General features: G+C 52.2%; 2 protein-coding genes across 2 annotated transcripts; one reads left to right on the top strand and one right to left on the bottom strand.

Moving 5' to 3' along the window:
* Nucleotides 1–1,667: 1,667 nt before the first annotated feature.
* On the bottom strand, nt 1,668–1,988 carry PG985_000895 (uncharacterized protein; the record flags this gene model as incomplete). Its single annotated transcript, XM_066820664.1, has 1 exon — nt 1,668–1,988. One exon carries the CDS (start codon nt 1,986–1,988, stop codon nt 1,668–1,670), a length of 321 nt encoding a protein of 106 aa, XP_066691543.1.
* A 5,238-nt stretch (nt 1,989–7,226) lies between these two features.
* Nucleotides 7,227–11,300, top strand: PG985_000894 (RasGEF domain-containing protein; the record flags this gene model as incomplete). Its single annotated transcript, XM_066820663.1, has 5 exons — nt 7,227–8,066; nt 8,214–10,544; nt 10,595–10,811; nt 10,889–11,159; nt 11,273–11,300. The coding sequence occupies 5 exons, from the start codon at nt 7,227–7,229 to the stop codon at nt 11,298–11,300; spliced, it is 3,687 nt and encodes a 1,228-aa protein (XP_066691542.1).
* Nucleotides 11,301–12,489: the final 1,189 nt, after the last annotated feature.

The following is a 12,489-nucleotide window of genomic DNA, read 5'->3' as shown; positions in this document are numbered from 1 at the left end:
ATCAATAGTAGGATCCCGGAGACATGGGTTACAACATTGAGATGAGGGGTACGCGATAAGGTGTGAGAATAAGCATGTGAGCTGAGCGGGGTGGTGGCATGCGCCTTGAACTGAACAATCCGATAGCCACAATAGTGAGGGGTCAAGTCAAACGGTTTCATGGGCTCGTTGGGAAAGAGAAGCATGCTTGTCGGCAACATGAGACAAATCTGAACCTTAGGGACATGTAAAATTGCACTGGCTATCGCGCTGCAACAACCGTTTGACTTTTGGCAGTGAAGTCTGTTTGGGAAAAATCAAAGTCACACATCTAATAGTCATGTTCGAAGTAAGACAGATAAATAGTCTAATACCCATCAACAACAGCAGATTGGCTGGCTGGCTTTGGTATGGAAAATCAAGCTCCATGAAACAGCGTCGAGACGGGTTGGTAGGCTGGTAGCCGTTCTCTGCGCAACACAATGGTGCTTCTGGGTGAGCTGCATTAGGCACTATTGCGATGATCAGCCCTGGCACTGGAGAGTATACACATCTCGACATCCATTACAGTACCAGATATGTCGGCATTCGAACCGCTATGGAGCTCGTCCACAAAGCTCCATCCTTGAAAGCAAATGATGGCAACTTGCATAGCTACATGTACCTACTAAAAAGGTGTCGACCTAATTTGTTGGAGCTTCCTTCCATCAATGTTGACTTCATACATTTGAATTATATGAACCTCAGTCGTCGAAACTGAGAGTAAGCATGTCCTTCACCAGTTACCGCGCCCATCTCTTGCAATGATGCCCAAGGGTGCAAACCCATCGAGCGTGCTACGGTTGCAGCGGTATCATTACGGTTCTATCTGTGCCGACCCTTACACTCGAGCCCGTATCACGCACGAATCGAAGCATCGAAAGGCAGTTTCAATTGTCGTCGGGGCTTCTGTTCGGGGCACACATACCCACCAATGAATCCGTTCCGGCCCGGCGGCAGCATGATCAAAGATTAATACGACACAGCTTGTCAATAATTGAGAAAAGTTTTTCCTTCCACAATTAAAGGATTGAACTTTGTGCCGTGGGATTGGCGAAGAACAGACATGGGATTTGCAGTTATCCTCAGGGTTGGTAAATTACTGTGTAAAGCCACATACTCCACCCTCCACGCCGACTACTGCCTTGGAATAACTGACCCATTGCTGACACGACGGTATAGCCGGAATGTGCTTTCCGACTTCCTAGGCCAACCTCAGGTGGGCGCCTGTTCCATGACAACCGTCCCACTTGAAGTAATATCGCAACCTGAAGCTCAGACGACGCCTTGACGTCTCTCGCGACCTTCAAAACATCCAGTCTCTCAGTGTCCACAATCAAGGGGCAGGCAATCATTCGAGAACAATTCGATCTCTCCGGCCCTTGCCTGCATGAGGGCTCAGGCTCATCCATCAATTACCGACGGCAACGATGATGCGAACTGCATGTATTGAAAGCGACAAATCCACAACGCCTTGAATCATCGGGCAGTGAGGTGGAGGGATCGGAGTCAGTATGGAGAGACCTGGCTGGGTCACGTCGCGTCCAAGGGATGAAGGCCGCGTCTGCTTCCGCAACGAAAGGCACCACCACCGCCACCACCTACTGCTAGCAGCACCTACTACTACTCTCACTACTACTCCGTACTACTTACCTCTTGTTTCCTACACCTGCCTCTAGCCATGATGCTGGCTCTAGCCGTTTCGCGGATTGCTGTCCGGTAACCAACTGGTTTCGTGGATCTAGGGCGTGTAAGGCCTCGACATCCCCCATTAGGCCCCATTTTCGATAGTCCTGGCGGGCCCCGCCTAGGAATCGCGCTTCCTCGTCCTCCTCCCTGGGCTTCTCGGTGTCATCGCCGACTTCTGACGTGGACGAGGCCCGACGATACTCACCGTCCCTCGACTTCCCGATAGTCGCTGGCGGTGAGGTGAACAAGCCTGTACACAAACAATGATTGTCGGTGTGCATGGTGGGTTATTCAGCCAGTCTGCCCGCTTTCGTGCAGTCCTGGACCGAGTTGTGCACAGCTGTCAGCACGGTGCGAATCTGTCGTGACAGAAACTGACCAGGGGTAAAGAAAGAAAGTGGGCAAGGTTTTACAAACGTACTAAGGCAATCCCAGAAAACGAGGCCCTGGAGCTCGCGGGATCGATCCGGGCCCACGTGCGCGTCGAGCTCCTCTTCTGGTCACTAGCACGCGTCTTGCCGATCCGGGTTTAATTGACCAGCTGCAGCTGGGGGAATGTACCGTACCCCATGCTAGTCGTCGCCTGTTAATCAGCCCATGCCCGGGAACCTTGTCGGCTGCCTTCGTCGCCTTGAAACCAGACCGTCATTTGCAGAGACTATGCAGGACACTATTATGCGAACGCAGAGCTGCACTATATCGATAGAGGCATGCTAATAAGCCAGGGAAGTCGAAAATATCATGGCCGGTCTTGGCATCTCGTTGAGTTGTCACTCCGGTCTCGCTCGCTATGTCCCCTGACGATCACTATCCAAGGGGTGCGAACAATACGACGACGTGCTAATCTTTTTGTTTACAAAATACTGGGCACATCGCAGTATGATATCAGTCTGTGGCAACTACCCAGTCTGACGCCATGGAGCGAAGCAAATAGCTTCGCTGCAAGGGACGTCACGACGTACCATTGTGGCCTGCGACATTATTAGATAGAGCATTATGACAATAGAAGTATATCCGATGATTTCTTTTGCGGTAGTTTCTTTTCGTTCCAAGCATGTACGAAATTAGCATGTAGCCACTGACTCTGACCTTGCCGTGCATTTTATCGGTTGATTCTAGGCCACCTATAAACTACATTTGGTAGCTTGCTGGTCGTCAAGTTGGACTTTGACAAGAAGACCATACTCGCAGGAGACCGCGCACCAATCGTCACACGAGCACCTCTTGAGGCAGACGAATTGCCATATGTCATCTCAGCTGAATGTCCCAGCTTGCTTCTTGGTATGCGGCCTCCCGTGGATATCCGCCGACGTACCGTCAAGAGAAGCAATATAGTAATCATGCCGGGACTGCTCCCCATCCGAGGGCGTTGGAAAGAGATTTCGGATGAGCCGGTCGGATTTATCCAACGAACAAATGCGCCGGAAAGCAAATTGCCCCTGGAGGCAGACTTTTCCCATCGTCTCTCTCCCCCTTGAGTGGCAGAACCTGGTACCGCCACGGGGCTGCAAACCAACGCGTTGCCGTGGCAAGGTGTCCAATACCGATGATTTGACGTCCAAATTGAGGCTCCTGAGCACATTTGGAAGAAGGGGAAGATTCTTCCAGCAAGCAAACATAGCCCACTGCCAACCCCTCCTAGGCGTGGGGGTTGGTTGCCTCTAGGGCTTGAATCCGAAGGGCCATGAGAAAAAGCAAACGTATTTGACCAACCCCTGGAATGGCTTTGGATCTATGCCAGCTCGCATTTGTTATGTGCGGCCAAGTCTCGAGCAATAGCATTGCTTGGTAGCGAAATACCGAACTTATCAGCTGGCCGACCGGTGACATGTCAAACCCGAAGTTCGACTGGTTATATTTGACAAGGGGGTGAAGTCGGAAATGAGGCCTTCTTGCTGCCCCAAGAGATTACCTGTGACCATGTTCATGTCCCGACAATGTCTTCTCTTGACCCGCGTCGATCAGACTCTGGAAGCCTTCTCAATACAGCTTAGCTTTCGGATCTCTTCATGATGGAGGTTCGTGGTTTCTCGGGGGTCGGTCAATCAAGCGCGGCCACCCACCACGAGACAATTTCCCCCGGATCCCAAAATGTAGCGCGCCCGGAGCCTTTTTTGCGCCTTTGCTCCATCCATCCTCCAGGGCTCTATTTCCAACCGCCCCTCTTCCTCCCTGCGATCGGAAGGCTCTGCCGATGTGCAACGAATGGACAAAATGGTGCATATACCACAGACGCCTGCGCGCTGGAGCACAGGTCAGAGACGCATGTATCATTTGTGTGACCCCTGGTTGTTCTGTGTCGATGCTCTGCCCGTCGTATCAGGTGTCGCCTCGGTTGCATCTTTTGAGCGACCATAACCGCATCGCCGAGACAAGTTCTCACATCGTTCCCATTGTAAAGCCCGTCATCTATCATACTGTTTCAGATCGCCTGCGACGTTGTCCTCGGTCGGTAGGAATGGCATCATCCTATGGTACTGGTGTATAGTGACGACTACTTTAAGTTATGTGAGTCAACTTGCTAAAGTTGTTCTTGGGGATCCTCCGAGCTAGCAAGATTGGCGATGGCACATCGTATGTAGGTAGGTTCGAAGGCGTTTCGGTTTCCTCAAACGAACCCTATCTTGCCTTTTTGTCGCCTCACCAGTCTTTTTGGACATGGGGAGAATTATCGACAAGACAAGACAAGACAAGACGGACTGAGCAACTGCCGTACTCAATTGAGGGAGGACGAAGGTTGACACACCGCTGGGCAAACCTCCCCACACAGAGACTGTAGCATCCTCGCCTTGACACACAGGAATTGATCTCAGACACTGTTACCACAGGATGCATATGCATGCATAGAAGTAGCGAGTAGTAGCAAGGTCTGCGTGCACACACATACATACATATGCGATGGCTACATATGTATGTATGTACATCAACTGGCTGTAAGATACACAATGTCCCAGTTAGGAAACATGGGCCCCTTGTGGAGCAGGCAGTTAGTGGAGAGCGAACTACCGTTCCTCGCGTTCCATGTATTGTGCTCGTTGCCCCTCTCTACCTACCCTCCAACCCTGGCGGTGGTGACAGGCAGTTGAGAAATATTAGAATCAGCGCTATCATCCCTCGGAATAGCCTCAAATGATACCCGCTTTGATGCATACCCACCCCTATACAACTACTAGGCACAGCTGACTAACTCCCCTCTACGATGGAGACATGTGATATATGTCATGTATTAGAAGTCTGGTTTGTTGTCTAGTATAGTGGAATATTTCATATATGTGCCATTTACTATTGTCTGCGTTGTGCCCCACGATACATAGTGTACTCCTTCGCACAGAACTTCGCAGGATGGGAAAGCAGTGCTCTCCAAATGCCTAGGTAGTGATGCCATTGCACTCTGCACGAGCCCGGCGGCGTACGTTCGAGTATATACTCTTACATGCATGTATGTATGCATGCATGCAAAGAGAGATCCATAGCTGCGCGTGTGTAAGAGCGAGGCCCAATGGCGAGCAATCGCGCAGGTCTGTCTCGACGATCAACTTTTCATGTACGGACACGGAGGTAGCAGGATTGGGTGATGCAGCGGTAAAAGCTCGCAGGGAACGTGGGACCCCGGCACCCAAACTGGTAGGTAGGTACATGCCTCATTGGGTATGTAGGTACATTGATAGGTCTGGTACATCGATAGTTGTCGCTGGGAACGTACGTGTGTGACTTTCAAGAGCTCGTGTGCAGTCGTGTATCACTCAAAGAGAGAGGGTGAGAGATAGCGACGTTCCGGCCATTTCGCAAAATCAATTTGCAAAATCAATTTGGCACGGGAGCGACACAAGTCGACGGCGGATAGGAATCGATAGCGAGTGGCAGCTGTCTGGAGTTGAGGTTGCTTGAAAACACGGATCAAGGGTCTTTCAATTTGGCTGCCCAAACCAATGCTTGGTCCAAACTCCCGCTTGTCTGCAGAGCACACCCGTCCACCGTTCGACCCCCAGGTTTAGGTAAGTGTCCCCAAGTGCCCAAACCGTTGCGCTGCGCGACGGATTTGGCGAGGATCTTTGCCCATCCATCCCGGGCTTGCACCAACGAGGAAGCACCGGCAGAAACTAAGTGACGAATACAGACATCTTCATTTAACAACAGCTAGGTGAACCTCGGGCTCGGCGCACAATACGTAAGAGGATTGCACCAATGAGGCAAGAGAGGCGCGCAAAATCCTGACGCGGGCCCCCCAGAAACCGATGCGGGTAATATGTAAGCTCTGCGCGAAAGCAGCAGCAGAAGAAAAAAAAAGAATACCAAGATACTTACTGGATCGCTGCGAGGGAAGAGGAAAAGGGGGGACCCCGGGTAGCGAAAGAGGGGTATTCGCATGCTGCAAGCGCAGAAAGAAACCCAAATTTTATGGATGATGCTCTCGACTAGTAGCAAGAAATAATAGGATGCTCCATGGGGACGATAACAACAACACACGACCATGGCAAAACAATAACCTAGCTGCTACTCTTACCAACAGGATGGTAAAACCAAATCAGACAACACAAAGGAAGGAAAGAAGAATCAATCTCGCCAAAAAAAAAAAAAAAAAAAAAGAAGACGACAGCCAACCCAGGATCCGTTCGCTCGGGTCATCCATCCTCTGTCAATTGCATTGGCATCTGTCGCTTCAGTCCCTCAGCCATTAGACAAGTTGACAAGGGGGGGAAAATTACGGGCCCCCATGTCCTGTGCCCCCCTCCCTCGTCCAGTGCCCAGCAGCTATCACCAAGTAGTGTCGCAGGCTTGCTCAAGGCGACCCGACACGCACCAGACAGGCCACCCAGAAGCTGCTCTGGCATGACCGGGTCCTTCTCCTCTTAAGTCTCTCACCAGATCAGGCGAATTGAAACTCCTTGCCTGCCTCTCTCCCCCCCTACCCGCCCAGTCACGAAGAGCGGCCAACCACTCAACCCATTGGTTTGGAACCATCATTTCACACTTTACGTGTAGAAATAATCTCCTAGCGCCCAGATCCAGCAATCAACGGCCAGCCAGAGATTGATTGAATCTTCCTTTTTTTTTACTTCTCATTCATGACCGACCGGCGAGCGAAGAAGGAGTACATAGAACTGCTGTGGTCAATTCGACAGTCCTTCCTTTTGGTCCGCGGCACTTGCCCTGTCCTAATTCTTTCCCTCTCTCGCTAAACGCGCGCCCACACGCCTCGCTCGAATCAACGCCCCCTTTTGAGAGCCGGCTTCGAAGAGACGCGATCACCAAGGCAGCGATACCCATTTCCGAACAGCGTCTTTTTAATCACCGCTCCCCTCAGCTCCGTCGTCCGTGCGGCTGCACTTTTCCATCCTCGGGATTCCGTGCGGATCGGAACTTAAACTTACTTCGCGACCTTCATTTGCCTCGTAGGGCTGGCCAGCTTTCCTCCCCGACATCCTTTCTTTGTATACGTGTGTAGGGTCCAGGCGATGACTTGATCGCATCAACTGGCCCACCTCCTGCATTACGAGCCCGATGCGTCCGAGTCCACGATGCTCATGACAATCAATCCAACTCCGGCACTGCGACAAACACAAACATCTAACACACTAAACTTGCGCTATCAGGCGAACACCAACGAGAATACCCCCGGTTCCGCAGCCAACCGATCCGAGCCGGCGTCGTTGGGAAAGTCCAGCGGTGACGGCAAGTATTTCAAGCAAAACAATATAATGAACGGAATCATGGGGTCAGCGCCCCCCGGCACCTTGTACGTGCGGGCACTCTACGACTACGAGGCCGACGACCGCACGAGTCTTAGTTTCCACGAAGGCGATGTCATACAGGTTATTACACAGCTCGAGAGCGGGTGGTGGGATGGTGTTATCAACGGAGTTCGTGGTTGGTTTCCAAGTAACTATTGCCAGACCATCACGAGTCCAGACGAGATACCCGAGGCTATGCAGAACGGCGAGATAGCCGCCGCAGTGGACGACTTGGACGACCAGGGTCTGTACGAGGATGAATATGATCGCGACAATGAATCGGACCCGGACGATTACAACGGATTGCCTCTGGAAGGGACGACAGAAACAGTAGTAAGGTCCGGCGGTGCCGATTTTTGGATTCCGCAGGCGACCACCGACGGTAGGCTCTTTTACTACAACACCATGACGGGCGAGAGCAGCATGGAACTGCCCCTGGAATCGCCGACTTCTTTTACCGAAAGTGGGCCACGGGACCGGATGAACGTGAACATGCCCGAGAAAACCAGGCCACCGCCGGAGATGATGGCACGCGGCTTAACGCAAGACGAGGATGAAGAGTCGGATGTCACTTCGTCATCTGAGTTGGAGGGTGAATCTAGTAGAAAGCCGTCACATAGCTCACTGGTAAGTCAATTTCCGGCCCCGGGGTTTCTTTGTGCGTGCGTGCGTGAGTGGAGGGGATGTACAACCGTTTGTTGTCGCAAGTCTCGTGTGACCACCCAACTACCCACCTGTTAAACATGATACTCACATGGCCTTGAACCCTTCTAGCATTCACGTGCGCGTCGTGGGTATACACATGAAGGCGTTGGCATCTCCCCCGCGCCTTCCATGGATTCCATGAATGGCGCATCGCCCATGGCACGAACTCGAGCGGAAACCTATAACCCCAACAGCCTTATGCCGCCAGGTGTAGGTCAAACCCCCATGCTGGCCTCGGCCACATCGTTCACCGGCACAAGCTTCAACCTTCCTCAAGCTGCCTCGATTCCACGTTCGTTTTTCGACGATGGCAGTACCCCTCCGCTGACTTGGAATCTGCTTATCGCCAACATGAAACGGGCCATCGACCGTTACCGAGATACGATCGCCAGCAACAGTCGTGCTGAATATGTTGCCCGAGCAGAAGATATCTCGGACCATTTGCGTCTCCTCTTGGCAGCTGGGTCTGGTACCACAGATAACCACTCTGGTCAGCCGTCTGTCATAACCACCAACAAGGCGCTCTACCCTCATTTCCGCGACATGATGTCCAAGTTTTCCAAGCTTGTCATCTCTTCCCATATTGCCGCCGCAGACTGGCCTAATGCGGAGTCTGCTCAGAAGTGTATGCAAGAAGCGGATGGCGTGCTCCTCGGAGTTTTCAGTTTCGTCGAAGTGGCAAGGCAACAGCGAGGCGAGGAGATACCACGCCTATTCCCCGGGTTCGTCATTGGGAGCACGACCGGAGGCAGTTGGCAGAACAATGCTCTTGGCGGTAGGGATCCAGTAATGTCCAACTTCCTGGAAGATGAGGAAGGGGCAACAGACCCTACCGCCTTCCTCGATGGTAAGCTCCTCGAGCGTCTGGATGAACAAAAGAGGATGCTCGTCTCCAGTATCAGAGAGCTCGAAAAGAACCTGGGACTCTCCGAGAAGGTTATCACCCAGTTCCGCCATGAAGTTCTCGGCAACAATGTCTGCATTGCCGGTGGCAGGGTATTAGAGATGTTCAAACCGTGGATCTCCATGATCGAGTCTGTTGATCTGTCTTCCCTTGGGGACAATTTCCAGAACCCGCAGCTGGGCGATTTCAGTACCTACAAGCAGAGTTTATACGATAACATCTCCGACCTCCTATTGGGTTGCCAGGCTGTGGCCGGTCCCCTAGGCGATGAATGGTCCGAGGTTCGAGGGGAGTCGCTCGAAAGCCGGTTGGAGTATGTCCGGCAATGTGCGCGCGCACTGGAGCAGAACTCCTCGCATATTGGGTTCTCGCTGCAGTTGCTTTCCGAGCAGGTGCACCCACCCCACCCACAACCGCTCGAAACGCGTCTACGGAGCGATAGCACTTTTGATCGTGGAGAGCTCCGAAGGAACGAGTCCATGCCTTACAACCCAGTTCACCAGAGGTCCGAGTCTCGCTCCATGGGCGGGAGGCCGCCGCTACAGACTGCACAATCCTACTCTGAAGGCGATGGTGCAGCTCCGGCTACGAACAACTTCCGGAAGGGCGATCTGTCAAAAGTTAGGAAGATTTTGGGAGACGACCCAACGCCATCCGGTGCTATGTCGCAAGCCGAAGAAACGCCGCCTTTCCTGCGTCTTGACCTTGAGAGCGAGCTGTCTTATGACATCAAGACTTCACCCCCATCTGTTAAGGGAGGGACCTTGTTGGCGCTGGTCGAGCAGCTGACACGCCACGACAAGCTCGATTCCAGCTTCAACAATACTTTCCTCCTGACATACCGTTCATTTACGTCTGCCCGCGAGATCTTTGAACTTCTCGTCAAACGGTTCAACATCCAACCGCCCGAGGGTTTGAGTAACGTCGACTACGAAATGTGGCGAGATCGCAAGCAGAAGCTGATCCGTTTCCGCGTGGTCAACATCATGAAGAGTTGGTTCGACAACTTCTGGATGGAGGAGAACAACGATGAATCCAAACAGCTCATCAGGGACGTCTATACATTCGCCAAAGACACCATCAAATCCACCGAGACCCCAGGCTCTCAGCCCTTGATGGCGGTTTTGGATCAGCGTCTTGCTGGAAAGGAGATTTCATCTAAGCGCATGATCCAGACTTTCACCAACAATGTTCCTGCGCCTATCATGCCAAAGAACATGAAGAAGCTGAAGTTCCTGGACATCGACGTGACCGAGTTTGCCCGCCAGCTGACGATTATCGAGTCAAAGCTTTACGGCAAAATCAAGCCCACCGAATGTCTCAACAAGACTTGGCAAAAGAAGATCGGCGAGGGAGACCCTGAGCCTGCACCCAACGTCAAGGCCCTTATTCTGCATTCCAACCAAATGACCAACTGGGTCGCCGAGATGATTCTGGCCCAGATGGACGTCAAGAAGCGAGTGGTTGTCATCAAACACTTTGTGTCTGTTGCAGACGTAAGTTGCATCCCGCCCCTGGATTTTGCCAAGATTGCTAACAGCCCCAGAAATGCCGAGCACTCAACAACTTCTCTACGCTGACATCCATCATCTCTGCCCTGGGCACTGCTCCCATTGCTCGTTTGAAGCGGACCTGGGACTTGGTTCCCGCTAGGATCAACGCCGTTCTCGAGACAATGCGTAAACTGATGGCCAGCACCAAGAACTTCGGAGAGTACCGAGAGACTCTGCATGCCGCCAACCCGCCTTGTATTCCCTTTTTTGGTATGTATTCCTCGACGCCAGCATCTGCAGTACTGGGTTTCTCCCTGTCCTTCACTAACCATTATCCGTCTTGTCAGGTGTCTATTTGACGGATCTCACCTTCATTGAGGATGGTATCCCGTCCATCATCAAGAAGACCAATCTCATCAACTTCTCCAAGCGGGCCAAGACTGCTGAGGTCATCCGTGACATTCAGCAGTATCAGAACGCCCCCTACTCCCTCCAGCCTGTACCCGAGTTGCAAGACTACATATTGAGCAACATGCAAGCTGCAGGAGACGTCCATGAGATGTACGACAAGAGTTTGGTGGTCGAACCCCGCGAGCGCGAGGACGAAAAGATTGTGAGGTACGTACAACACAGGCGCTGATGAATCGCCAGAGCATTAAGCGACCCTTTTCTTGTGATTTGTTGTCATAGTCTAAGTCGACATATAACTAACTGACTTGGGTGCGGTACAGAGTCTTGGCTGAATCAGGCTTCCTCTGAGTCAGCAAGTAACCTCACATTACTTGGGCTCATCCATTGAGTCTACGCGTCTACAACTGCCATAACCATATGGATGGTTCCGCACAAGTACTAGGGACTACCTACCCGGTGGCGTCAAGCTTTCTTGGTCACCGCGAACAGACTTGGGTTCATCGTCAGAACCCACAACATAGCCAGATATTGCTGGACCTCAGCGTATCGAATAGGGAACTGCCAGGATAGCGCGGTACCACGGATGGTAGGCCACCTACCAGCTGGTGTTTCTTGGGCATCAGTCGCTACATCCCACCCGTGGCAGCTCATGTGACAACATTGTCTGAGGGGCCTTGGTGTGGCTAAAGCTGGCCGGAATGGGAGAGGCGAACGGGGGTTTTTTGGGTTCTGACACTACGGGGGACAGGATTCTAGTGGCACATGGGCTACGAGCTACAGCTGCAACGTGCCACTGGGTTGATGCAGGCCCATGATCTTGCTGCTCAAGATGCAGGGCACATATTCAGGGTATGGATCAGGGATTTTCGGGATGACGAAAGCGTGCCGCGGTCCTGCAAATTCAGGGTGCCGAAAAGCCCATCCAACACGGACGGATATTCTAGCTGCAATTTTGAGCCAGCAGCATTTGCATGGAGCAGGAGGCAGCACACGCAATTTCAAGATGTACCCGGGGCAACTCGATATGGTTGTCCAAATATTACTACGCACGGCCATTGGGCCATTGCCTTATTGCGGATGGTGTTTTCTATTCTTTCTCCAGAAGAAAAGGGGGAGGTGAGGGAATCGGCTTAGGCGGCTACTTGCTGCCTGTCGGTAGCTGTCAGTAACTCGGTCACTTGTTCTTCGGGATGCAAGGGAAGTGGGAGTTCGTTTCAAACCCTTTCCATTTGTCGCCATATAGACTTGACGAGAAATTACCAACGCGCTGAAACTGTGACTAGACTTACTTGACAGCCGTGAACTCGTGACTTGGACGATGTAGCCGTAGGCGCGCCCCAGTACACAGACAAAGGAGCTCGCTACGCTTGGGGCCAACTGGGCAGATTCGGTCCTAATATGTCAAGGTTTCCGCACCGGTGAGCAATGATGTGATGTACCAACAAAGGCAGACGGACTTGGCCGGGTCGGCATGGATGCGATAGACTGCTGCACCAGACCCGATCAAGTGCTACCTATAGGTAGATGTACTCCGTAA

Source organism: Apiospora marii, assembly GCF_038362585.1.
Source record: "Apiospora marii strain CBS 49790 chromosome Unknown utg000001l_segment0_segment0, whole genome shotgun sequence".
Classification (NCBI taxonomy): Eukaryota; Fungi; Ascomycota; class Sordariomycetes; order Amphisphaeriales; family Apiosporaceae; genus Apiospora; species Apiospora marii.
The sequence above is the reverse complement of the archived record's forward strand: the minus strand, read 5'-3'. Positions and strand labels throughout refer to the sequence as shown.